Source organism: Balaenoptera acutorostrata, chromosome 1, assembly GCF_949987535.1.
Source record: "Balaenoptera acutorostrata chromosome 1, mBalAcu1.1, whole genome shotgun sequence".
Taxonomy (NCBI): domain Eukaryota; kingdom Metazoa; phylum Chordata; class Mammalia; order Artiodactyla; family Balaenopteridae; genus Balaenoptera; species Balaenoptera acutorostrata.
In genome coordinates, this window is record NC_080064.1 from 58,874,682 (window position 1) to 58,901,589 (window position 26,908).

Genomic DNA, 26,908 nt, shown 5'->3' on the forward strand with positions numbered 1-26,908 from the left:
TGGTATGGGAGACGCTCTGCACACTAGCTTTGAGCTCACTTTTCGCCTCCTCCTGTCATTCCCTCCCAAGACTTCATTCCAATGCATACGGGGTTTCTTCGTCTCTCAAGACCTAGTTCAAACACCACCTCCCTTGGAAGCCTTCTCAGACTTTGCTGATATGGAGGTAGCCCTCCTTCCTCTGGGCTCTCACGGCACTGTGTGTTCACCTGAGCCCAGGCACTTTGCACACGGTACTGTAATTATTAGTTTATATATTGGTTATTCCCACCCTTCCTTGCCCTAGACTGTGAGCTTCTCACGGGCTGGTGTGAGCCTTATTCATTTGAGTGTAATCAGAGCCTGAGTTCCATACCTGGCTCTCAGCAGGTGCTCAGAAAATGTTAACTGAATGAATGCAGGAAAAGGGGAAGAGAATTGGTCTTCTGTTAATTTATTGAGCAAAATACAGTAGGAAGATTCAATAAGGCACTGATCCAGTAAAGAGAGCAACGGTGCTTTAATGAAACTTCTTTCAAATCTGTGAACACGTTAGCTATGAAGTAAATGCTTTTATTCTTTCCGCAGAACAGAATTTCCAAACAATGATCACAATGTTTAGGTTAATAAGATGCTGGACAGATGAGTAGTCAAAGGATGTTATAAAACAACAATCCCATCAACTATATATCAAATGCAAATTTACTGAGACATCAAGAGAATGTATGTTTATAGTTACATGGCTATAAACAAGACATTATTACAGTAATCAAGTCCATAAAACTAGAAAAAAAAAGCCATATAACAAAAAGGCCTTTCATAAGCTATTAAATGAGCACACACAATAGACAAACCAGTTCTATATTTGAAGCAGCATATAGCACCAACATGTTGGCAGGACCAGTAGAGGGGTAGTAGGCTGCTGGATGGAACAGGGGGATCTCAGCCATCATCTACTTCAAGGCCCATTTTACAGATGGTGAAATGGAGGCCCAGAGAGATGGAGTGCCTTGTTCAAAGTCACACAACACAGGGACACAGGATTGGCTAGACAACGAACGATCCAGGCCACCCAGCTCTAGGTAAGTGTTAATTTAACATACAGATAATTCTACTTGATTCAATGTATTTTCTTCCTATTAAAACAGATCTACCATAAAAAGTCAATACAAGTCCTAACACACTCTGGTATTACGTTTATTGAGAAAGGACTGACATGTACTGTGATTTACTTCTTGGGACTACATAGCTGTTAAAATGCGGAGTTATCACTCAGATGACACTCTCAGGTGCAAACTGACTGAGAAGAAGGAACCTGAAGGGAAAGTTTGGCACATCCTGCACTACCTAAACTAACTTACGCCTCAAAATTACTAAATTGTTGGTATAATTTTTTTTTCTGATAGTTGAAAGATTAGTAAAGCACAAAAGTAGTCCCAATAGAAAGCAAATCAGGTCTTTCCTTTAAAGGGTAAGTATGGCACTTTTCATTTTAATAGTAAGGTAAAGAAATGTAAAAACCTGATTCTTATTTAGAAAAAAACCTATAGCTTGTGAACCACCTGGTATAGAAAATGTTTCTCTATTTAAAAAAAAAGTGTTTCTGTAAAATACTTTGGGGTCATGAAATTCTGTCTAGCGTATCTTGCCATGGTCCCGAGGCCTCAATTGGACAGATTTATGATGCACTAATGAAGATATAAGAATGGAAAAAGAGATCACTGTTAACAGAAGCAGCACTAAAGACAAAGTATAGTGAACATATTTAAATAGCTTCATAGATATGAAGGCAAGAAGTTGCATGCACATAAGTGATTAGGTGTGTCATTATAGTGGTAGTTGGAAAAAGTAACACACACTGGGCATTTGTCTGTCATCATCAAAAACCAGTTGCTGCCGAATAGTTAAACTGTGGCTTTACAAGTAGAATAAAGCCTGATAAATAAAAGTGACTTCTGCATATTATATATATGTATACATATATTATATTTTTCTCACACAGATGTCTAGTTATAAGTAAATCAACATTTAGCTACAATTTTTCTCCCCCTTGGGTCCAGCATCAAAGGATTTGGTATCACTTTTCTTAAACATACCCTACACCTGGTTAGGAAGTTACATGATTTTCATACTTGTAGCCTTTATGATATCTGGCCAGCAAAAATAAAAATGAAATCTCCTGGGACCTCAAGTCCATTCCTTACCACTACAGGCATGTTAGCAAATATATAGCAAACCATACTTGTTTTCTGTTAGGTAAAAGAACATGTTTTAGTACTAAAGAATAAACTATGCTTGCTACCAAAAATGTGTACATAGCAGTATAATAAAAGTAATTTCATGAAAATATTTTGTAACAAGCTACATTATAAATATTTAAAGAAACATGGTAAAAATCAGAGTGAAAATAAGATTAGTGTTCTGAAACTATCAGTAGAAAAATATACTTATTAAAAAAAAGAATGTCTCATTAAGTGAAGCTGTAAATGTAAAGTTGTCTTATTAATGTACATTTCAAATATCACCTTTTGAAAGGAAAAACCGTTCTCTCTCCAACAGGTGCCTATAATTTACTTGGAAACTGGGCGTTTTGCAGAACTAAGGGTAGATGACAAGAGGGTAATAGCGGTGGCGTGATTTCCACATGGTCCTGGAAGAGTGAGGGCCGTTCACAATGCTGAACAGGCAGGTGACTTGGGGAAATACGGAAGATATTTGAGCAGTTTGGAAACAGTACTGCATTTCTTCACCCACAATTAGCATAACACTCAAAGTTCAGACATTAGATTTTTAAAAGGGGCTTGCACTGCAGGGCGAGGCTGTACAGAACTAGGGAAAACCGTTGTAAATAATTCCTTCTTGGGGAGGAATCCTTTCTGAGAATATTTTAAATCGTTCAGTAGTAGTTAGTTTTAATGAACTGAAGCTGAATTAAAATATCAAAGGTCTAGTGTATGGTTTGGGCCCATAAGCAAGCCTTTAAAAAGACCCTCTCTTCCTCTTTGATAAAGTTAACATACCCTCTGGCCACAGGAGATGCCTTCTTTTGGCATCCCCACTGGAAATTCTGAGGATGTGTGGCAGCGCCATCACGCCCAGAGGGAAATCAAGGAGCCCAACACCACCCAGCGGCTGGAACCGTGGGCCCAGGTAGCGAACCACCGAATCCCAGCCTCTCTCAGATGGTGTGAGGACAAGCTAGGGATGACGCTGACGCTGCAGCTATTTGAAAAGAGCTTAAGTAAGTAAGTGTCTGATACCTTTACGTTCTTTTTGTATGTATGTTTCTTCCCCATCATGATCTGCCCACTTGGGGCTGGGAGGTGAACATGACCTCTGAGGACATGTTCTGGCGGCAGAGGAAAGATGGAGGGGAGGCAGAGAAAGTGAGCTAAATCACAAAGTTGGGCCAAGGAGAGCAGCTGTTTTTCACGCATTCCGCTCCTCTCTTGGCTGGGCTCACGGATGCTTTGTCTCGCTCCCAGCATTAGAGTGGAAATTTCAGAGGTGTCTGTCTGTCTACCCCTGCTCCAGAGAACGTGAGCCCCGGGGCACAGCTGCCCAGGGTACTCCCCAAGGGCCTCCTCCCCTTTTCTAGATGCAGGATCACTGAAGCCCGAAAGCCCTTGGTGAATTAATACTCATATCATAAAAGGGCTTTTCGTTCAGTTTTTAAATTTTAATTGGCACAGTTTACTGTAGCCTGAGAGGTCAGCAAGATTTCAAGAGGAGAGAGATGACTTCATTACTCAATTACAATGAATGCAGTCTTTAGGGTGTTCTTTACTTTTTGTACAATAACTATAAGAAAAGAATTTAATTCTACCCCCACACAGCTCAAGATAAAGGTATAACTTCTTCTGGAGTTGAACTGATGGTCTGGAGAGAGAGAGATTTTAATAGGGAAATAAGCTTTGAGATGTGTATATACAAACACACATATATATACACAAAACACTCCTCACCCACATATACTGTACAGATTGGCATAACCCTATTAAGAACATACTATGATAGAAAGGCTGTAGGACAAGTTATTCTTGGCATTTTAATCGAGACGAGTCCTTAGGTAATTTAGGTCTTAACTGGATCATTCACATATTTGTTTTTTTAAAAGGCCAGACCAACTTTCCTTCAGCAGTAACCCAATATGACACCAGAGTTAACAAATGGAAAACAAGATTGTTATTCTGTATTAATTCACTAAAGGGCATTTTAGAGAAAGGACAACTTGGAAAACAAAGACTTCCGAGTCCATGATTCCAAGTTAAGAGCATTTTAGTTATTAGCAGTGGTTACCGAATAAGCCGAAGGTAAATCTTTTCAAGGAGCTGCTCATCGTTTGCTTTGTTGAGAAGAGGGGAGGAACCACTTCACTACTCCTCTATAAGATGATGCAGGTCTTTTTATCCTTGAAAGGGTTTTCTGAAGTTGGTATCCCCATCAGCAGAGGGTCATTCCTCGCATGTTCCTCGCAGTAGGACATGAGGTCCGCTGATGCCTTTGAAACCTGGTGTGTAGACAGACCAAAGCAAACAAAGGAAATATTTACAGGATACAACGAGAGATGATCACACTAAGTGAAGTAAGTCAGACAGACACATACCATATGATATCACTTATATGTGGAATCTAAAATATGACACAAATGAACATATCTACAAAACAAACAGACTCATAGACATAGGGAACAGACTTGTGGTTGTCAAGGGGGAGCGGGGGAGGGAGAGGGATGGACTGAGAGTTTGGGGTTGGTAGATGTAAACTACTCTATATAGGCTGGATAAACGACAAGGTCCTACTGTATAGCACAGGGGACTGTATTCAGTATCCTGTGATAAACCATAATGGAAAAGAATATATAAGAAAAGAACGTCTATATGTGTATCACTGAGTCACTTTGCTGTAGAGCAGAGATTGGCACAAAATTGTAAATCAACTATGCTTCAATAAAAAAAATAAAAAAAAAAATTTACAAACCTGAAAGGTATTTGAATGCTAACCCACTGGGTGGAAGACTGTTGGAGAATAGGATAACCAAAGTATCACTCCCAGATTGTTACTTAAAGAGCGAAAACGTACTTCTAAATGGAGAAATCTGGCAGATAAGGCCTTCCTTAACCAAGTGATCAAACTGACATCAGATGTCTCTTGGAGTGAGGGCAGAAGACTCGCCACCAGCCAGCTAGTATTTCTGCCCAAACTTTTAGCCTGAATTTGATCGTCAGCAAACAATCCCATCTAAAGTGAGGGCCATTCTGAGAAGTGAGTGGCCTGGAATCGTCGAAACTGGACTACGTGTGAGATACTATTAGCAGCTGATCCTGAATTAATCGTTGTACTGTGGTTACGTAGAAGAATGCCCTTATACTTACTTAGGTGACAGATGGTGAAGTATTAGGGGGTGAAGCGTCACAATGTTTGCAAATAACTTTCAACAAATTTAAAGAAAAAATTATGTCAGTTTTGTATGTGTGTGTGTAGAGACAGAGAGAAAACAAGTGCGGTAAAATGCTAATAATTGGTGAATCTTGGTAAATAGTATATGGGTGTTTGTTGTTATGACTCTTCCACAGGTTTGAAATTTCTCAAAATAAAAAGTTGGTGGGGGAGGGGGAAAAAGAAAAGTGTCTGTGATTCAAAGGAAGGTTGTATCTTAGTTTCTATCCAATAACAAATCGATTAGAATGCAGAACAGAGTTAAAGAACCGAATTATGGGCTCGGAGCCAAAACTCAGACTAGAGCCAAATTCTAGTAGAGCTTCAAGATTTACTGTTAAAGATTGGGCTTGGGGGAATAAAAAGAGGGACAAAGCCAGCATGGGAAGATGCAGTACCTTACTGTGGCATGAGTTAAAAATGGAAATACCACACCCTGTTCAGAAGTCAGTCTGGGTGGGAGACCCGTTAGGATAATCAGATCAGTGTCCTCAGGCCAGGGGCACAGGCAGCCTCCTGTTTTGAAGACAGGTGACTATCTCTAGGCCCAGAGGAATTTATCAGGTGACTGCTTCAGTATCTAGGAAACGGCCATTACTCACAACATTCCAAGGCACTCACCGCCTAGCCCTCTCCAGGGGTCTGGGGGAAAAAAGACTTCAAAGTCAGGTGACCCAACAAATGCCTTCTGGTTTCCTCCAGATCTCAACTAAGGCTGGTGATACTTACCCTGGGTTGCAGACTGTGGTCGTCAAAGTCCGCACACACTGAAAAACCCACCTTCTCCTAAAAAGGACACCTGGTTGTTGACTTGTTATACGAGGCCACCTTGGCTGCACCGATAACGCTAGAACACTTCATACATTCCAGAGGGAGGACGAAGGTGTTTATAAAGTCCACCTGGAAGCCCTGTCCCGAGGGAGAACACAGTGACAGAGGGCTCGACCATGTGCGCTCAGGGAAGGCAGGTCCCCAGGAAATCCTGTCACGGGCTTTAGGTTTTCTGTCCACACAGACAGCCTCACTCAGACACTCTGGCTCGCCGGTGCTATGTTGAAATGAGAGTGAAGATTCGGAGACTCTCAGCTGGCTCGGGGAAAATCCTGGCACCTGGTCCAATTACGTGGCCTCCACCTTCTCAGAAATGTGGCCCAGCCTTGGGAGGGCAGAGGGAGCCGGTCAGAACACACGTCTGACCCACTCAAGGCTCTTACCTTTATTCTTTCGATGGAGGCTTCCATCCTCAACTGCTGCACAGTCCTTCTCGCCTGGGCGATGTTGTTGGTGCTGGACGTCTTGCTCGACATCTTCAGTTACGGTTTCACCTGAAATCTGAAGAGAACTTTTTTTTCAAAAGTGAAGAACAGTCATCTTTAAGTTGCTTAGACATTCATAATGCTTTGAGGGGGAAAAGGATGCACTTCCGGTCACCACAGCCTCTTGGAGGCTGCTACCACAAAGCCCCTCAGCAATGAGAGGGGCGGCCTCAGTTTCTAAGCTTGTAATCCTTTTGAGCACCTTCATGAATCTTTCGTCTTCAGAAACCCAGTACCAGTAGTTTAATCCCTGCGCCCCATATACAGCATAAAGTAGCATTTTCTAAGGGGAAACAAACACAAACATCTGTGGTAGTTACCAGGCCTCCGGCCAACGTGGGCCATGTTCCACGTGCAGGTTAACATTACTGCCCTGTACGTTAATAGGAGGTTTGATTTCATTTCGTTTTGGCTCTCTTACCCAACTATTACACTGATACAAATCCTGGCAACAGAAAAGGGCAGAAGAGAGTGCTTCTGGAGAAGTCTGCACAAAGGGTGCATTTTTAGGTGCTATCAAGATTTGCAGTCGTTTGGAGAATGTTAGGCAGATAAGGAAGCCTTTATTCAGGAAAAAGTGGGAACCTTTCAGCTGAAAGACTCTCAATGACAGATCCACAGCAAAAGTCACATGGGATACAGCCTCAAGCCTGAAATATTTAATGGAACTACATCAGCACCTCCCCCCTTGCCCCACCCCTTTGACCTCTCCGGCTTCATCCCGGGGGCCAGGGCACTGGCTAATCCCACACCCCCATCACATGTTTGTGGGCCTGCCCTCTGCCTCTCTCTCCCGGTGAAAAGCAAAGGAAACATCCCGGACCTTGAGCTTCGACCGGTCTAGTTGCCCAATGGCACAGTTCAAGGGGAAGGCAGGCTGGGGAAAAGCATTGCCTGGTGCCCCTGCCATATATGGCTAAGTTCTCCCTTGGCGCGGTGGCATTGGAAGCCTTCGCAGAGCTGGCAGCGCCGGCAGTTTTATGAGTCAGAGCAGGTGGACAGGAGGTGTGCCTCGCCGGCGCTATGCAAGGGCTCAGCAAAGTCTGAGGGCACCGTGGCGCCAGCAGCAAACGCAGGCTGACTCAACCTTCTGGAGGGGCTGCAGGTGCACAAGGCATATCTGCCATAAAGGCTTACACTAGACAAGGCTGCCGAAAACAGCAACCCACAGCTCCTGCGGGGTCCACCGGAGTTCTACCGCACTCAGAATGCTTCTGATGGCTGAGTTCAAGGACTTGGGTAGGGCTTGTACCTTCTGAAGTCAGAGGCAGCTTTGGGTCAAATGCCCAAATAAAACTGTGCTTTTAACTGCGTGCAGAACTTTGAAATCCAGCCTAATTAGCAAGCTTCATGTTCCTGGTTTGGACCCTACCTCTTCCAGTTACTTAACCTCTATGAGCCCATGTTTTCTCATTTGTAATATAGGGATACTACTGTTTTTGAGGATTCAATTCACTGGTGCACATGCAGCGTTTAGCATAGGACCAAGGCACGCCATACACAGCAGCTGCTATTGTATTTATCCTTGGGGGTCACACACAGCACAATGAATGGGAATCCCCTGTGCACCTGTCTGCCTCCCCCCGGACAATGGGCCTCCAAGCGTTTTGACCGACTGGTTTGGGGGTGCTATGGGCATGGGCCCCAGGCAATCCTGCTGCACTCTGGTGTCAGGGCAGAATAGAATGGCTGGAAACAGCCCACTAAGGATTTCCCTAGCATAAGGGAGCCCAAGCCGTGCAGGAACCTGGGAGGAGCCTTCGTGAGGCAGGGCACGGTGGCCTTGCCTTGGGCGACCTGGTTACAACACACTTCCCGACAAGCTGCCTCTTCCTCAGATTCCTGGGGCACTCATCCTGCCCCACCCAAAGGAGAGGCTGAGGGTCTCCTCCCGGTGACTTTGCACACACCCAGCGGTCTGGCCCAGCCCTTCTGTGCTCACAGCAAGCACCTGTTAACAGAGCCTTTGAAATGGGTCTAAGGCAGCAGGCAGCCTTTCTGCGAACAGTTTGAAGTGCCCTGATTCACAGCGCGCTGGTCCTCGTTTTGTTCCCTGTAGCACGTTAAACTGGGCTCCCCTCCCAGCTGGCACCGGTTCTGAGGATTGGCCCCCAGCCTTCAGAGTGCGAACGTGACACCTTTTCTGAGTTGCCTGTGGTTTCCAGGCTGCACCCTTAGGACTTTCTAAATGTTCCCTTTGCAGGAAAATAACGCCAAGCAGTCTCTTCTTCTCAACCTCTAGGGCATAAAGTTTCCAAGGCCTGGGCAAGTTTTCCTGTAACTGCAGAACATTTCACACACGTATCAGGACTGGGTCAGCCATGGCTCCTCCCACCCACATGGCTGTAAGCAAATAGTCCACAATTAGGCTTTAGTTATAAAATGCTTGGGTAGGTCCTCCTAAAATTGGTGAGAAACTCTGCATCTGGTACACGGACGACTTACTTCCTGACTGTATTATAGTCACGATTATAAACAGCCAGTGGTTCACAGTTCATGCTTGCCAGCTTGGGGTTCTTACAGCTTTCCCCACTTCTGACATCTGTGTTCTGACCTGCTCCTTCACAGACAGCCCTCTCCCTATCCCTCAGATAGCTTCCTGCTCCCTTCTGCTGGGGATCCCTCTAGAAAAAGTTGTACACTGGGCCACTGGTAAAGAACATAATTTCTTATGATAACATGCTTCCAATGGAGAAGTCAAATCAAAATTATGTCATTTTAACCTAAGGAGCCTCTGCAAGGAACTCGGTGGGCTGAGCTGCCTCTCGTGTATGAAAGCAGGGTCACGGCTGCTTGATGTCTGAGCGGTGGGTGGTGTTTACAGGAGCAGGAGGTCTCGCTGAGGACGTCCTCCCCACTTGCAGCTGCTCTGCATTGCCTCAACGGCTGGGCTGGGGCAGAACCAGACCGAGAGGCTGGGACACAAACATCTCTGAGCATCTCTGCACCCTCAGAGGGTGTCTTTGGTCTTCCCTCAATGCACGGGTGTCTGGCTGTTTGTCTGTGCTACTACTTGGATAAAAAACTTGCTTTATTCTTACTCCAAAAATAGCTTCCAAGACAAACAGCACCCGATGTATAGAACCTTAGAGCGCACACATACTGTCATCTGCATTCACCTGTGAAGCCTCACTCTCAGCCTGAAAGGTATATTACTTTTTCATCCTCGTTTTATAGATGAGGCAACCAAAATTAGAAAAACTTGCTCCAAGTTAATCCAGCTCACAGCCTTGAACTAGCTTTTAAGCCTCTCCACCCCAGAAGCCACACTTCCTATTGTATCAAGGAAAGGATGCAATTCCAATTAATTTGATTCGCAAATACTCTGGACATCACTGAACAGTCTACAATGTGGTTCTCATCAAGGGCGACCTTGACACTCCATAACCTAGAGTTGTGGCCTTGCTGATGGCTTCACGTTTGTGCAACACCCCTTCTGGTGCAGAAGGCATCTGCTTGTCTGTCTAGTGCCCTGGAAGACAGGTCTCCCCTCTCATATCCATAAGCTAAGTGAGAATGTTCTCACTGTGGCTATTAGGCAAGGACTGAGGTCAACTTCTGGCATCACTGGATAACCCACCCAGAAGGGCCCAGGCCTGTGCCTGCCTGTGCAGACACCCAGGTTTGATAAAACTCTGGCTATTGCTTCTGCAGCTTTGTTTCCACTTTTACATGTGACCGAGAGATTTGAATAAACATAAGTAGTATTTAGCTATTCAAATACTTTGCATTGGTTTTAATGCTATTATTCATCTGAATTCTCAGCTTCCTAGAAATTCCTAGGAACAAGGTGTCACATTAGGGAAATGTGGGCATTCTAATCTTGTCTAGAGGGGCCTGAAGCAGGGAGAGGAGGGTGGGGATAGAAAGTGTGTCACAGAGTACACTCTGGGAGGAAGGCACCAGGAAGCCCCAGGATCTGAATCACAAGTCATCATGGCCTCGCCAGTAACTGAATCACTGGAGTGAAGCCAACTTTCTGAGCAAACACACCCCTTGTGGCTGTAATAAAAGAGCAGGATGCAAAAAAAAAAAAAAAGACAGCAGGCTACCACTTACCCTCTGATCCTGCCTTCAACTATCAATATCTTACCCCAGCTCTCTGCTCCTCATCTGCTAAAGGGGACGGCAATCTATCTCACAGGCTTGTTGGGAGGACAAACAGGAGCACCTAGCACTAATGCACCTGGAACACACAGCCGTTTAAGTGCTGGGCCCCTAGGCTTGTTAATAAGATGAAAACCACGTGTTCAGTGGGAAACAAGGGAAAAATTCAGACAGTAAAAGAAGAGTTTCAAGGTAATGTGATCAGGTAGCAACATCTACTGATAGGGTCTTGGAAGGAGTTCAGGGAGTGGACAGTCAGGACCCCCAAGAACTGGTTTTCTATTTTCATGAACACTTATTATCTTCTATCAGAGCCTGCAGGCTGAATCCAGACTGCAGATGTGTTTGGTTGGGTCCCACAGAGGGTTAACTAAATTGTGTGTGTGTGTGTGTGAGAGAGAGAGTGAGAGAGAGTGAGAGAGAGTGAGAGTGAGAGAGAGAGAGAGAGAATGTGTTTTTTTTTTTTGAGAGCTCTCATATGTATCACTAATATTTTATTCTAAAACAAGATACCAAATTGTGTGTGTGTTTTAACTTTAATTGTCAACACTTGAAGAGATTTCTCCTTAAAAAGAAAAATCAGAAAATCTTACACAGGTGGGCTGGATCTGAGTAGAGGCATGCCTGCCAGCCCCTCTATCTGAACTTGTGGCACAGCCTTTACACTGTGCCTCGGATATTTAGTTCCTGGGACATGCTCAAGGATTAGGCCAGGGGACTTGGACTCATCCCTGCCCCCGCCCCTTCCTACCTTTGGCGCCCTGCGCGGGACCTGTAGCCTATCTCAGCCTCCGCTTTCTCATGGGAAAAATGGGGATAATAATACTTTTCTATCTCCAAGGACTGTTAAGGCATCAGATAAAATAAGCATGTGAGTGTAGTAAACATAGAGGACACTCCTGCTGAGCATTTAGTAGCTGCATCCCCTGATCACAGCCCGTGGGAAGTCTTCCGAGCACCCGCAGGCCCTGACGTTCTCCCCTCCTCCTGCTGTACCTCGCTAGTGCAGGGTGGGAAAGTAAACTACCTCTCCCAGTGTAACCAGCTGAATTGTATCCCCCCAGAATTCACAAGGTGTAGTCCTAACCCCCACCCCAAACAAAGCTCGCAGGCAGTGAGGCCAAGGGTAGTTGAACCTGTGACCGGCTGCCTGCATGTCCTGCCCTGCTCCTGTCCAGTTCCGAGAACACAGAGCGAAAGGAACAAGTTGCTGGCCTAGGGGGATGGAAAATAAGACGGACAGATGAGGGAGGGCTGCACAGAACGGTGGAAAACGTGCTTTGGGATAGGGAAGAGACAACGAAGTGACAGTGATATTCCTTTCTAAGACAAGTATGTGTAGGCTCAGAATCAGCAGAGTGAAAAAGAAAGAGAACAGCTCTCTCTCAAAACCTCAACAGAGCTCCGCCTCTAAAAGCAGATGCTTTTAAACTTGCTAACCCTTCAAAGTCTTTGTCTGCTATCTTTGATTAGTAGATTTTACCTGCCATCCAGGGCACATGTCCCTGAATAATGATGATGGTGATGAAGATGTTATTGCTATTGTTATGATGATAAAATTCAAAAAACTACCACCACTTACTGAGTACTTAGTATGTGCCAGGTAAGTAAATTCCAAGAATCATTTCATTTAATCTTCTTAGAGGTGAATGCTTTTATCATTTCTGCTTTATAGATGAAGCACAGAGAGGTTAAAAAATCTTGCCGAAGATCACACTGATTTACGTAGCAGAGCTGGGACTCAGGGCCACCTGACTCTCAAGGTCATCCTCTCCGTCGCCACTCTATACTGCAGGCCTCTGAACATCAAAGACACAAGGAAGGAATCGGGAGAAAGCAAGGCCAAGCGTCAGCCAGAAGCACTGGACAAAGAAGACAAGGCCTCCCTTTAGGGCCTCCAGCTCCTTCAGATAGGTGGTTTCCATAGCAATGACGGTAGAAGTGGGGAGTTCAATGGCCTTGAGAGAAGATCTAAGCGAAGGACAACTGGTTGCTCTTATTTAAAAGAAGGACTGCCCCAGATTCCAGGTAGGGCTACTGCTAAAGACGCAGGATGGTCCCATCATCCTCCTGTACCCTAGCGAAGCTGGCAGGGAGCCATGAGAATGAGCCAATCCTGGGTAATAAATCCAGAGGAGAGAGCTGCATAGCCTGAGCAGCTGCTTCCTAACTTCACTGTGTATCTAGAGCACCTGGGGCATTTGTTAAAGAAAATCTGATTCAGTATATCTGATGCAGAGCCTAAGAAGCTGTATTTACAAGCTTTCTAAAGGATTCTGATATAGGTCCTCCTGAGAAACACCACTGATGATTATTAGAATCTCTGCCTCTTGGTTCGACCCATGTTTATTTCTGCCTGGGTCTTAGAACAGGTCAGTTTAAAAGAATGCCACTTCCTACCTATGCTTAACTTTTCAAAGCTCTGAACAAGTCCTGGAAAATTCTAACTTCTTCTAATGACCTTAACCTACAGGATTAACCCTCCTTCAGTCTGAAACAGTTCTTAGCATTTAACATCCTTTGTAACTCAAGTCTAAATTTGTTTTCCTAACAGCTACTTCCTTTTGGAAAGTGTCTCCTCCCTGGCTTCCGTGACGCCAGACCGTCATGTTCTTGCCTGTCTAATGCTCTTCCTTTCTACAGCTCTTGTTCCTTCTTCTGAGTTTGGTTTTCTCAGGGGCCCAGTCCTGGAGGGCTGGTGTAGCAGAGTGAACAAGAGCCTTGAGAGTCAGATAAATTCGAATCCTGGCTCATCACGGACTACCCCACGTTGTTTCACTTCTCTGACCTTCAGTTCCCTCATCTGTAAAATGGGAAGGGATAATAATAGTACCTACCTAACAGGGTTGTACCAGGAGGATATGAGAGAACATATGTAAATTACTCAGCACCTGCCTGACCTGCAGTGGTCCTCAGTGACGGTAGATGCCCTACCCATAAGGATTGTAGCTAAGACCAACACACTTCGCATGCATACAGCCCTGACCCTTTACCTTAATTCCAATGTCTAAATAAAAAAGCCTATTTCAATTTACACTCGAATGCTGCACAGCTGCTTCAAACACAACACACCTAAAACCCAATGCAACATAGCCGCCTGCCCCCAATCTTTCTCATGTCCCTTTCTCAATGAGTGACACCACCGTTGTCCTGGTCACGAGGCATCCTTTTGCATTAGCCCTCCTTCCAATTCCTAAAACCAAGCTTTGTCCAATAGAAATGTGAGCCACATATGTGAGGTTAAATTTTCTAGTAGCCACATGAAAAAAATTAAAAAGTGAAATTAATATATTTTATTTAGCCCAATACGACCAAAATTAAAATGTAAATCAATGTTAAAAAATCGAGATATTTTATTCTTTTAGGTACTAAATCTTTGAAGCTCAGCGTGCGTTTTGCACTTACAGCACATCTTGATTTGGATGAGCCACATTTCAAGTGCTCAGCAGTCACAGCGGCCTTATTGAACAGCATAGCCTTAGACTCTGGCACTTTCTAAATTCTTTTGATTCCTACTTTGACAAACCCCGCATTTAAATTTTTCCCCATTTTCTGGTCTTGGCTCCCAGCACCTCAAGTTAGGGCTATTTCAACAGCCTCATAACCACTTATGTCCCTTATTTTCCTCCAGTCTAATCTATCCTGACCAGCATATGCTCAGATAAAGTACCATTTTCAGTTTATTTCTCTCTGGCTCAAAAAAGTTCCAGGGATTCGCCAGTAACTCCAGAAAAAGTCCAAAGGGCTCAGCTTTGCAGTCAAGATCCTCCCTAGTATTTTGGCCCCATAATAAAAATGCTCATCATAAAAGCAGCTTATTGCTACATAGAGCTTACACCAGACACCAGCCTATATGGCAATCATTGTCAATACATTATCCTGCTGAATCCTCACAATCACCCTGTGAGAAATTCTATGTATTTTCATCCCCATTTTATAAATGAAGAAACTGAGGCACAGAGAGGTTAAATATGTACCTAGCGTCAAACAGCTAGCAAGCTGCTTGGCTGGGATTTGAGCCCAGGCAGTCTGACTCCAGGGGCCCAGCTGGAACCTTGCCTGCTGTATACTGCTGTAGCCTCAGGGGGCTGTCACCCCATCCTCTGGCTTTGTGGGCTGCGTTTTCAAGTCCCATCTGCAAATCTCCACCCAAGTTCTCTGCCTGCTTCTCTTGGCCAATTTAAATTCTCTCTTCTTTTAGGCTAGTTCGCATTTTTAACTCTTCCAGGAAGGGCTCCCTATCAATACTTTTGCTTACAGTGACTAATTCCCCTTACGAATTCTTGCTATATGCTTGAAGCTCAGGGGTTTCAAGGACCCCTAAGGGATGGCCCATGCATGAGATGGAGGGGCAGGGGGAGATGTGAATGAAGCCCCTAAAACTGCATGCAAAATTCGGTTGTGCGCCTATGTTTATTTTTTCTGAAGTGAGGATTTACAGCTATCATCAAGCTCTCAAAAAGGGTCCGCAACACCATGTGTTTATTTCAATGCTTAATTGTATGTTATTTAATGCTTATTGTTATGTAACTGACTTTGTGTGTGAAAATCGTCTTCCCACTAAACTGTGGGAAGTTTAGCTCAATAATAATAGTATAGCAAGTACATTTATTCATTACTTACTACGTGCCAGCTACTATGTCAAGTACTCTCTACAGATAATACTTCACTTAATACTGCCAGCAAATATAAGAGGTTGCATTTATTATACCTATTGAGACTGAAGCTCAGGAAGGTTAAATAACTTGCCAAGATCAGACACCTGGAAAGTGGTAGAAACAGGATTTGAACCCAGAACTCTCCTACTTCAAAGCCACGCCCTTAACCAGGCAGGTGCGTCATCCGTGCCATCTTCTCTCTCATACTGACTAATGCAGAGAATGGGGCCTCAATAAATACCTGGGTTAGGTTAAGACACTCAATATAGCAACCAATACAACACATCAGCCAGTGTGAACCTATCACCCTGCGGTGTTCATGTGTACAGTGTCTGTCTTCTTAGAAACGGGATACACCTTGCTGCTCCTTCCCCCATGTACCCTGAAAAATACTGCCTGTTCCAAGCCAAAGGTTACCCTTCACAGCTCTGAGGAGCTGGGGCGGAGTCCCTGGGACTCCGATGCACCCGATCAGGGCCAGTTTCTGGGACTGTGAACATTCACCTCCAGCGTGGGCTGGCCACTTGCGTGGTGCCCAGGTTCTGAGGGCAGTGCTGCTCTGCACCCCCAGACTGTGCCCCAAACAGGTTCACAGCCAGTGGAGGTGGGCCGAGGGAGCAGCTCTCTGACGTGCACTGCAGAGGTGCAGGGTCCAGCGCCCCCCACCGTGTATGCCAAGCTAGGGTCCAGCCATGCAGAGGCACGTGTTTACCATCAAGACTGAGCGTGACCTTCACAAACAAGTTTTACTCTCTACCTAGCATAGCGAGACTGGCTGAGAAATGATTTGCTCATATCTGCGTGGCTGGCTGAGGACAGCTGGATGTCCCATTTGTTTATTCATGAATGAATAAATAAATGAATGGATGAATTCCGCAACTATTTAATACTGAAGACAAAGGCTGACACTAACAGAGTGCTTTTCCTGTGCCAGGCACTGTGTTCAGGGCTTTATGTAAAGTTATTTTACTTACTCTTTACAACATCGCTGAAAAAGAAATCACTATTATTTCATTAACTAGTTTTGAAAAGAATATATGTGCATAGTCAAAATTTTAAACAGTCCAAAAGGGTAGGCAACAAAAACTAGCTGTCCTTCTAGTCTAGACTTCCCAAGGTAATCACTGTTACCAGTTTCTCCTGTTTCCTTCTGAAGACATCACACGCATACACAAACGTGATTACCCACATACCTGTTCCAAAAAATACAAATGGGAGCATGTCATGCATTGCTCTGTACCCTGTTTTTTTTATTTTAACTAATATATTTGGGGGTTATGGTGAAGGTGGTGTTATTAACCCATTTTCCAGATGAGGAAACTGAAGCTCTCCAGGGCTGAAATCAACCCTGGTGTTCCTAGCCATCACTGCACACATTGCATCTGTCTGCAGGTTCTACAGGACAAGCTTGCTGGGGCTGGAGAGAGGAAGTGGGAATGATCAGAGAAGCAGAAGACTGAATTCCTGCCTTCAAAGGGCTCACTGCTTTGGGGAGCAAACAATGCTATATGAAGTGAGGAAGCCCCCTGGAACAGTGCTTCTCTAGCCCTGAGTTTCTGAGTCAGTAGGTCTGGGCTGGGGGGAGAACTTGCATTTGTGCGAAGTTTCCAGTGAGGCTGACGTTGCTGGTGTGGTGTGGAGACCACTTGTGGAGGAGCAGTGATCTAGGGGCTCCCATCTGGAGTCGTCCCCACCTGCCGGCTCCTTCCCTGCACAGATACTGAGCACCTTGGAGTGCAAGGAAACGGTCTCTGGGCTATGTTCTCATGTCGTTTGGAAATCATCCTCTCACTTCCTATAGCATCGTTTGGTTCCAAAAGACACAGGGACTTTGCCTTGAGGAAGTGATTCCTGGCAAGGGACACAGGACCAATCTAAGGAAGGAGGCAGAACATTCCGAATGCCCATTCATCTCTTACCTGTGGTTATGTGGTTGATGGCCCTTTTGATACCCAAACCCAGAAAACAGGTGCCTTCTTTTCCATCTATGTGACAGCTGGAGTCCTCCCCATCAGCCTTCCTGAGGGATCTGCCTTGCACCCCCTCTACCCCCCTAGCTGAGCAGGGCTGGACGCTGTCTGCAATGAGATCCCTTACCCGGGCTGTTGTCCCCAACATAGCCATTCTACCCTCATTCCTGGTGGGCTGACAAAGCAGCAGAACAGAGGTATTTAGGATTCTGGTCATAAAGGCCTAGCATCTCACTGACTTTGAGCAGAGGACATGCTTTCTAATACTGCTAAGCAGAGAGTAGCTCACCTACATGCCCAGAGTGAATTAAGACAAACAACCGAACACCTAATGGGAGAGTTGAAAGTGAGGCAACAGGTAAACGCTGTTACATCCATTTTAGATTAAGAAGCAACTAGGTAGTCATTCTCCTGCTTTGAACAGCACAGCTGCTTGAAGGCATAGGAGTGGGGGGTTTGAGAGAGAGAAAGACTGAGGAGGACTGAGACGTGTGTGTGCAGCTCACTGACATTTACAGTCACCAGCTGGGTTGGGCATGGCCGACAAACAATGAATGTGGGCTGTTACACTGGTGATTAAAGGGCTTGTGATTCCAACAAGATGGACTAAGTCCTGAATATGAATAAGGAATATCAGTGGGCCAATAAGGCATGCCAAGTGCAAGCTTTAGGAGCTCAGAGAAGACAGAGTCAGTGAGGGCTTGAGCAAGCAGACATGCACGAAGGACACAGTTCTTAAATGGATCAATCCCTTAAGGATACGAACTGGATGGGCGGTGGCAAAGGAGTGGGGAGAATTTAGAACGGTTATTGAGGGGAGCAGTAGAGAGTGGAGGAAAGCTGATTCTGTTACGTGAAAATGGGAGCCACTGAAGGTTTCTGACCAGAATGACAGGCATAGGGAGTGCTATCAGAAAAACAATCCAACAACCTTTTGTAGGATGGAACAGAAGTGGGGGACAGAGAGAGACAAGTAGAGTATTTCCATGGAAGGTCTAGAGGGCAGGCAATACGGTATAGGTCATATTTACGATCAGATGGCACTGGGTTCAAATCTGGGCTGTGCCACTTCGTGTGTATGTGGAATGAGCCACTTAGCCTCACTGAACCCCGAGGTGCTCTATCTGTAAAATGGGGTAACAAGAGTGCCTACCTCACAGGACTGTAATGATTAAATGGGATCATATAGAAAAGAGCCTGGCACACGGAAACCACCCAGTGTTATCTATCAGCATCAGTACTGCCATTAGGAGTTAGAGCATAAGGTTTCACACATATGGAGGCAATTGGAATGTAAAGAAAAAGCTGGATGCAAGAGACAGGTAATGTAAGAATGAACAAGACTTCTTTCTTTGGGCTGGACAGGGATCAACAGCCCGGAAATGGTGGCTGAGCGCTACACTTTGGAGGGAGAGCATGAAGGAAAGAGCAGGGCGCACCCCTGGGCCTTCCCCGTGTGTCGGCGGACAATAACGGCAGCTTCAAAGGAGCAGAGAAGGGGCAGGGCGACACCATCACAAAAGCTAGGGGAAGAGAGGCAGGAAGGGCACGTTAATGCTGTGTAAATACGTTTAGTCAGTTAGTTATAAATATGTTTAGTTAAAATATATCCAGAAAACACATTGGAATAGTCCACAATGTAGCTCTAGATAGGCGGTGAGAATTTTAGGGGATTTTTAGTGTTTTTATGCACTCCTGCAGTGTGCACGTTTTTATTTATTTTTTTGCTCTTAATAGCTAATACTTGTACAGCACTTACACTTGCCAAGCATTGTTCTAAGAGCGTTACAGATATTAACTTACTTCATCCTCAAAACAACACTATGAGGTTGTTACTATTGTTTTTCCCAGTTTAGGATTAAAGGAACTGAGGGAGGCAGACGCTTAGAACACAGCCAAGGTCAGAGCAAAGGTAAGTGCGGGAGCCAGCACTGCGATCCCGGCAGCCTGGCTCCGGAGTCTGTGCTCTCAACCACATGTGATGCTTTTATGATTAAAAAAAAAAAAAAAATCCCAGTAATTGTTATTCACAAAACCAGGAGGAGGGGCAGTTATTAGTCACTTTACAGGGATAAAGGAAGGAGAGAGCAAGCATAGCTCATGGAACTTGGTGATGGGAGGGCCCCTGAGTGAGTCGTTTCCACAGTGTGAAGGGAAGGGAGGTCGAAGGATAAGGGGCCAAGAGAGAAGCATTGATTCAGGAATGGGGAGCACAGGGGGATATTAGAGAAAAGTGGCTGAAAGCCTTCTAATAGGTGAGGAAAAAAGGGAGACCAACTACCGATGCACCAACAACATGGGAGAATCCCTTAGACATCATGCTGAGCGAAGGAAGCCAGTCACAGAAGAGTGCATACTAATTCCATTTTCTTACAGTTCAAGGCAAAACTAATCTATGGTGACAAACGAGAAGGGTAGGGAGAGGGGTGAGGAGGTAGATGAAGGAAGACTGGCTATGAAATTTGTTGCTAATTGTTGAAGCTCGGTGGCAGGTATGTGGAGTGCATCCTACTTTTGTGTATGTTTGAAAATTTCAAGGATAAAAAGTTAAGAGTAAAATTCTATGATCCTAAACACTTCCTAATCTATAACATGATAATGACCAACACCATAAGATGAGCTCTGTCATGAAAGAGTGGAAGATATGTTAATTATTATCTACTGTTTCCTCTTCCAGATCACCATCTAGCAAGTATGGCCAATGTCCACAATACAGAGGAAGTAATTTAATTGCCTTTTTAGGAGGCGCAGAGGGGATTAAAACAGCCATGATCTGGGCCCTGTGCCTACTGTACGTGGCACTCAGGCCCTGAGTCACAGGTGCCAAAGTTTAACTTGCCAGAAAGCTTCGCACCCTCCTTGCATTCACTGACTAAGAAAAAAAAAAAAAAAAAAGGCCCAACTCTGGTCCCAACACCCATAACTTGTACATGCTACCGACTACATAATAGGATACTTAATTTTTCTTTCTTTCTTCATCTCACCTTCTCCCATGAAACGATAGCCAGGGAACATGCCCAACCTCCTTTCCAACACGTCTGGACTTGATAACTGCGTTGGGGAAAAGCAGTGTCTATCGAATTCCTGGAATGACCAGCAAGATGAACCTTCCATGCTGGCCCTCACACGTAAAGTATCTGTTTGTTTTGAGCCTCATGGAACCTAAAAGTTTATATATTTTCAAAGGGAAAGAACTGAAGATACAAGGGGTCCCCAAGGAAGCTTCTTGTAGTTCTAAGTCATTCTCTATGTAAAAGGATTAGAGCTCTCCCTTTCAAAGCAAATTTGTTGATTCCCTCCTTTTCCAAAAAATGTTACTTGAGGGAAAACATGGACTAGGAAACCAAGCCAAGTCATTTAAGGTCCAAACCTCATCAGCAACATCAATGCAAGTTAAGTAATTTGGCACCCAAAAGACACACTCCTACTGCAGCTCACTGAGTTCTGTAAAATTTCAGAATATCTCTGTTCACCTTAACAGGTGATATAAAATTCCTCAGAAATATGAATTAATTCAAATCCATCAAAATTGTTCTTTCAATGAGATATAGAACTTTTGAGAAAGAGGGCTGAATCAAGCAGAAGATATATCATGACAGAATGACACTCAAGACCACTGGAAAGAGGACATCAGTTCAAATACACAGCATGTTACTACCAACAACTTGCTTGTTAAGGTTTGTTCTCTTAAACATAAGAATTTCACAAAACAAGATGATCAAATGGAATGCAGTGGGAAAGGATACTGCCTGTTAAGCCCAGATAAAGAATTTCTATGGCCACTCTCAGCCCCAGATTTTCCAGGCCAGAACTATTTCAAATATTCTGCTTCTCTTGGTGTACTAGTAACTTACCAGACCACACGTCCCAAGGGCTGGCTTTACGACTACAGTCATCATACTTCTCACAAATATTTTGCATCTACTTCACCCACCAGAGTCCTTCTTTAAGTCTAATTCTCTCTCTGATGGTTGGCCCTTGAGGCCAGCCACCCCGTATTACATAGTTCTCTACTTCTTCCATATACAATACACACAAAATAACTACATACTGATTTGGTTTGTTACGAGACATATGGATAGCCCTGGCAGGAAGCAATGGCTTTGCGATTTTTCCTTTTCCTAATTCAGCAAACAGAAGGGGCAATATATTCCTGGGGCTGGACACACAGCAGGAACTCAATAAATACTTTCTCTAATAAAATTATGACACAGGGATCTGTGGCAGTATTTTAGATGAGTGATGATATACCCAATGTATAAAACTCAGAATTTCTGAAACAAATGGGGATCATGTCACATTACAAAAGGATTCCTTCAGGTAATACTTTCCCAGATGCGTTATCTCTGGATGAAGAGGTCAAGTCAGAGAAACTCACTGTATTAGCTCGGATTCTGATTATATATCAATTAGGAACCATAACAAACATCTCTGAAGTGTAACATTTTACACAACTCCTTCTTATGTCTTAAGCACAGTTTTACTTGAGTTTCCAAAATGAACACTAGGGCATATACTTTCCTCATTCCTGTACTTATGAAAGTGAGGGTGACATAGATGTTGGTTTCAGGCTACCTGCTACCCTTGGTTTCAAAAGCAGCTCCTTATCTGGACTCTGGCCTCGGTGGCACATTTCCCCTTATATTAAGGACGAATATAGGAAAGTACAATTGTGATGCTGCAAGCTCTGGAAAGAAAGAACTACCCCCAGATGCCTCCATTGCTTAAGTCTGCTTCTGCAGGTCAGGTGCTTATAGTGGAGGGAAGGGGGCTGCTTCCCAAGGGTAATTCATCTTATGAGTGGCACTGGGAGTAACATACACCTTCCAGCAAATGCTAATACCAATATGACAACATTAGTGCCTGTTATTTATTCAGGCATTTAACTGTAAATCTAAACTTTTCTAACACTTAATGAGTCCAGGGACTAAATTCCTGGGAGAGATCATAAGAAAGCAGCATTTAGTTGTCTGTGACCAAATACGAGTTTCAGAAGGTTGAAGTAGATTCTATCAAAAGTTTGTCCTTGGGGTATTTTCAGAAGCACATGAGATTCTTTGGAACAATTTTATGCATAATATAAGTCAAAATAAATGACATGTGTTTATATTACATGTAGAAATTACATGTAGAAATTATGAGACTGATTTTAGTAGATTGAAAAAATAAACATATCCAAGTCTTATAAACAGCCATTATCTGTCAGTGTCAACATTTATAAATGAACTGACCCAGTGATCACATGATCACAGGATGCTTGTGCCTTCATTTATAAATGAAAACCATCCCCAGCTAAATTCTGGGGAAACATACCTATGTGTCACATACAGATGCTGCCATATGTTTGTATGTCATTTCTGCCTTGATCCAATGTCGAAATCTGGTATTCTATTTCTCATGGGGTAAGTCTGGTATCCCAATAATGACCCCAAGATGGAAATTTATGAAGTGCTTTCTCATATACCATCTATATCAGATGCGGTCAACTAAATACTTAATTTCATTTTAATTTCTACTTATGGACTTGTGTGAACCTCTTGAATTTAGCATGCAAATGTATGTGGTCAATAGGTAAGATATTTTTGCAGAAAACCGGAAAAGTATCAGAATCCTTTGCCTCACAGGACTCTTATTTCTTAGTAGCCTATCAGGTGCTTCCCTTCTTAATATTTAGTGTAACATTCACTTTTAGTAATTCCATATACTTCTTAAATAGAGGAAAGTATTGGTTTTTCCTCTCTGAGAGACAACCCGTTTAATGACATTTTCTTAGACGCAGATTATACCTGCACTTAAGAGGCAGCGTGGAGTGAAACACAGAAACCACAAAGTGACTAGACATTGGACTCCTAACAGGGTTGCTTTCAGAATCACCTGGGCAGTTCTTTCAGTGCGCCCAGGTCTGAAGTTCACCCCCAAACCTCCAGAATCAGAACATCAGGGTAAATCCTGGGAAAAGTACATTCTGAAGAAGTTCCGGGTGATCTGGATGTACATTTGGGTAAAAGAGCCGCAGGGACTAGAATACATCAGGGCTGTTCAGCACAACACCTGGGACTCCCTGACTCCTCATCTGCCAAACTGGTGGCCATTCATTTGCCCTCTCTGGGTCTCAGCTTCCTCATCCTTAACAAAGGACAACAATGTACACGCTCTGCACCTCTTCTTTGCTTCTCTCTGAGTGGTCCTCTCTTTCCTGCTCTTTAGAATTACTCAGATCATTGGTTTAAGCACTTAATATTTATATATTGTCATAATGATCACGGCAGGGACAAAGTCACTAAAGTAAACCGTGTAGGGACACAAACAGGTGAATCTAGTGCCCTGAAAGAATTACGCACATGGGAGGGGGGTGTGTGGTCAGCACAGAGCTACTTCTGAAGCCCCAGAAGACTTTATAAGAGGGGATCAGCCCAAATAGGGGAGGGATGGGGCAGGGGAGCTTTCTTTACCAAGTGGGTTCTGAAGCAAGCAAGCATATGGGAGAGAAAATACTGTTCATGGATGTTTTAAAATAAAGCCATGCTCACAAATACAGTAAGCTTTCTTAGCCAGAATGTTCTGGGAAGGGCTATCAGAGTGAATTGAAATTTCTGGGTGAGTTACCATGTGCAAGGGCACGCTGTTGCCAATTTTCAGAGATAACAGCACAATACACACATAACCCTGAACATTACTGATGGTTAAGAAGGCACTTCCGTGAAATGTCATGATTCCAGATAAAGCTGAAGAACTCTTGGAACAAGTCCATTTTTTGACACTGACACTGCTGGACTGTCCCACCCTCCTGACTCTGCCCTCGGTCTCTGAGCCCCGATCCTCCCCTGGGCATGTCTGCAGGCCTCTGACTGTCCCGCTCTGTCTCCCGGGCTGACATCTTTCCCTCTCCAAGTCCTCCAAGCTCAGCCGTCCTTGAAGACTTTGCCTGCGTGCTTATTTTTCCTCTCTCTGTCCTCCCTCCTTCCATCTCCCTCCAAGGGCTTGCAGAGGATTCTTTTTTTTTTTTTTAATTAACTTATTTATTTTTGGCTGTGTTGGGTCTTCGTTGCTGCTCGCGGGCTTTCTCTAGTTGCGGTGAGCGGGGGCTACTCTTCATTGCGGCGGCTTCTCTTGTTGCGGAGCTCGGGCTCTACACATGCGGGCTAGCTGTAGCTCGCTGGCTCTAGAGCGCGGGCTCAGTAGTTGTGGCACATGGGCTTAGCTGCTCGGCAGCATGTGGGATCCTCCTGGACCAGGGCTTGAACCCGTGTCCCCTGCATAGGCAGGCAGATTCTTAACCACTGCGCCACCAGGGAAGTCCCTTACACAGGATTCTTACATCTGTGTCTGGTCCCGGAGCTGTCTGCGGGACCCCCTCATCCATACAGCCTGCCTCCTCCTTAAACTTGTCAGAAGTCAGGCTCCCCTTCTTCTTCTCCCCGGGGGCCCTTCTCTGGACTTGGCTTCTCAATCTCTCTGCTAAGAAAGCAACCTTTATTACGGTTACCTAGATTCAAAACTTTAGTTCTGTTTCTGAGACCACCCCCTTGCTCCCTGACATCCAAAGAGGTGACCAGTCCTACAGGTTCTATTTTCCTATCCACACCTTCCTCTCTGGTACCCCTGCCATCAACCTCTTATTAAGGCCCTCCCTCGATATGTGTTTGGAGATGACTACAACCACCTTGCTTTTCTTGGTTTCCCTGAGCTCTCCCCCAACAGCTGTCAACTTGTCAGACTGCTGGCCATGGACCAGTAATCCTAGATAATGGCAGAAGCTAATGAAACAGATAGGAGCACGCCTGCTCTGTTGGAGGGTGACTGTGAATGAGGAGCTCAGAGCACTGCCACTAACTCAGCCTCCCTTCTCTCTGCCCGGTGGCAGCCCCTAAGGGGACTCTGCAGATTCCCAGGGCTCTCCGAAACCATGCTCAGAGACATCAAAGATACCACAGCCAAATAAATCTTCCTAAAATTCAACTCTGATCTTATGATGCCCCTCAAAAATCATCAACTGGATGGGGGGAGGGAATACAAAATATGGCAATAGTCACTTGGGCAGAACATTTACATATTGCCATTCTAGTCCTATATCCGCCTAAAGACGTGCATTAGAATGTTCATAGCAGACCCCAGATGGAAACTGCCTAAACGACCCAAGCAGGAGAATAATAACTCACTCAATGCAATATTCCATAGCAAATGACAAGCTCCAAATACATGCAACCATATGGATGAAAGCCCCGAATCCTAGCCACTAGACCACCAGGGAACTGTGTAACAATATGGATGAATCTCACAAATATAATGTTGAGTGAAAGGAGCCAGACACAAAGAGTAAAAAGAAGTACCTACCACACGGGGCCATTAAGCACAAAAACAGGGGAAACTAATCTATGCTGTTCGATGTCAGGCCAGTGGTTACTCCTGAAGGGAAAGGTGGCAAAGGGGACACAAAGGGACTTTTCCAAGTGCTGGCTACATTTGCGTGTTTAGCTTGTGAAAAAAATCATTATGCATACGATTTGGGTCAGCAGCTGCGAGATATAACACTTCAAAAGAAAGTAAGAAACAAAAAACATCAACTGCTCCCGATTAACTGTTGAAGTCAACGCAACTTTCACTATGGCCCAGAAACCCTTCACAATATGGCTGTAATCTACCTTTCCAGTCGTTAACTATTTTTTTTGCTTTGGGATTCTTTCCCCGAAAAGGTCCAGGTACCCTCTATGAAATGCTGTGGGTATGTACATTTTCTGGGGAGAGGGTCCACAGCATTAATCGAAGGGGGCCCACAACCCAAAAGAGGTAGGAGAAAATAACCTGACTTGTAGCTCCTCAAATGGTCCCTGGAATTGAACTCTGACTTGCCCTTCCCAGGCCCCCTGTTGAGATGCCACCCCTGCTTCCAGATCCTGTCAGGCTGCCTCTATCACCAAGTCTCTGTTTATCCTCCAACCTAAAGCTCCCCCCACCTCCATCCCACAGCTGTTTATCAGGAGGCTGCTCTGATGCTTTGGTAGGCACTGAGCATGTACAAATAAACAAACCCTCAAGGAGCTTTCCATCCAGCAGAGGGAAAACTGGAGCATCCACAAATAACTTGAAGCAGAAAAGCTGCATCAGGAGAGACAGAGAGGTCAGTACAAGGGGGAGTTCAGAAGAGGGAGGGATTCGTTCTGGCTGGGGGAAATCTGGGCAGGCTTTATGGGAGAGGTGGCACCACACTGCAGGCTTTGGAGCTGGGAGGGTAGGGCATTCCAAGTGGAGGGGCAAAGGCTATGAAAGCCCTGGTGCTGTGCAGGGAAAGGCAGGTAGCGGTTAGGTTCGGCAGAGCAGAGACACCATGAAGAAGAGCTGGAAGGGGTGTGGAATAGAGTCAGAAGGTTGGCTGCCAGGCTCAGGAGTTTGGATTTTATGCTGGAGGCAACTGAGAGCCACCGAAAAATTTTAAGCAGGG

At 44.7% G+C, this 26,908-nt stretch overlaps 1 protein-coding gene across 5 annotated transcripts in view; it reads right to left on the reverse strand.

Moving 5' to 3' along the window:
• Positions 1 to 480: 480 nt before the first annotated feature.
• Positions 481 to 26,908, reverse strand: part of GNG12 (G protein subunit gamma 12) — a 123,630-nt gene continuing 97,202 nt past the window's right edge. For all 5 annotated transcript variants that reach the window (XM_057554312.1, XM_057554306.1, XM_057554296.1 and 2 more), the window contains 2 exons: positions 6,633 to 6,750; positions 481 to 4,489 (listed from right to left, as the gene is read on the reverse strand). In XM_057554312.1, the coding sequence (XP_057410295.1) occupies positions 4,364 to 4,489; positions 6,633 to 6,725 (219 nt within the window). In that variant the 5' untranslated portion in view covers positions 6,726 to 6,750 and the 3' untranslated portion in view covers positions 481 to 4,363. The remainder of the gene's footprint in view (positions 4,490 to 6,632; positions 6,751 to 26,908) is intronic.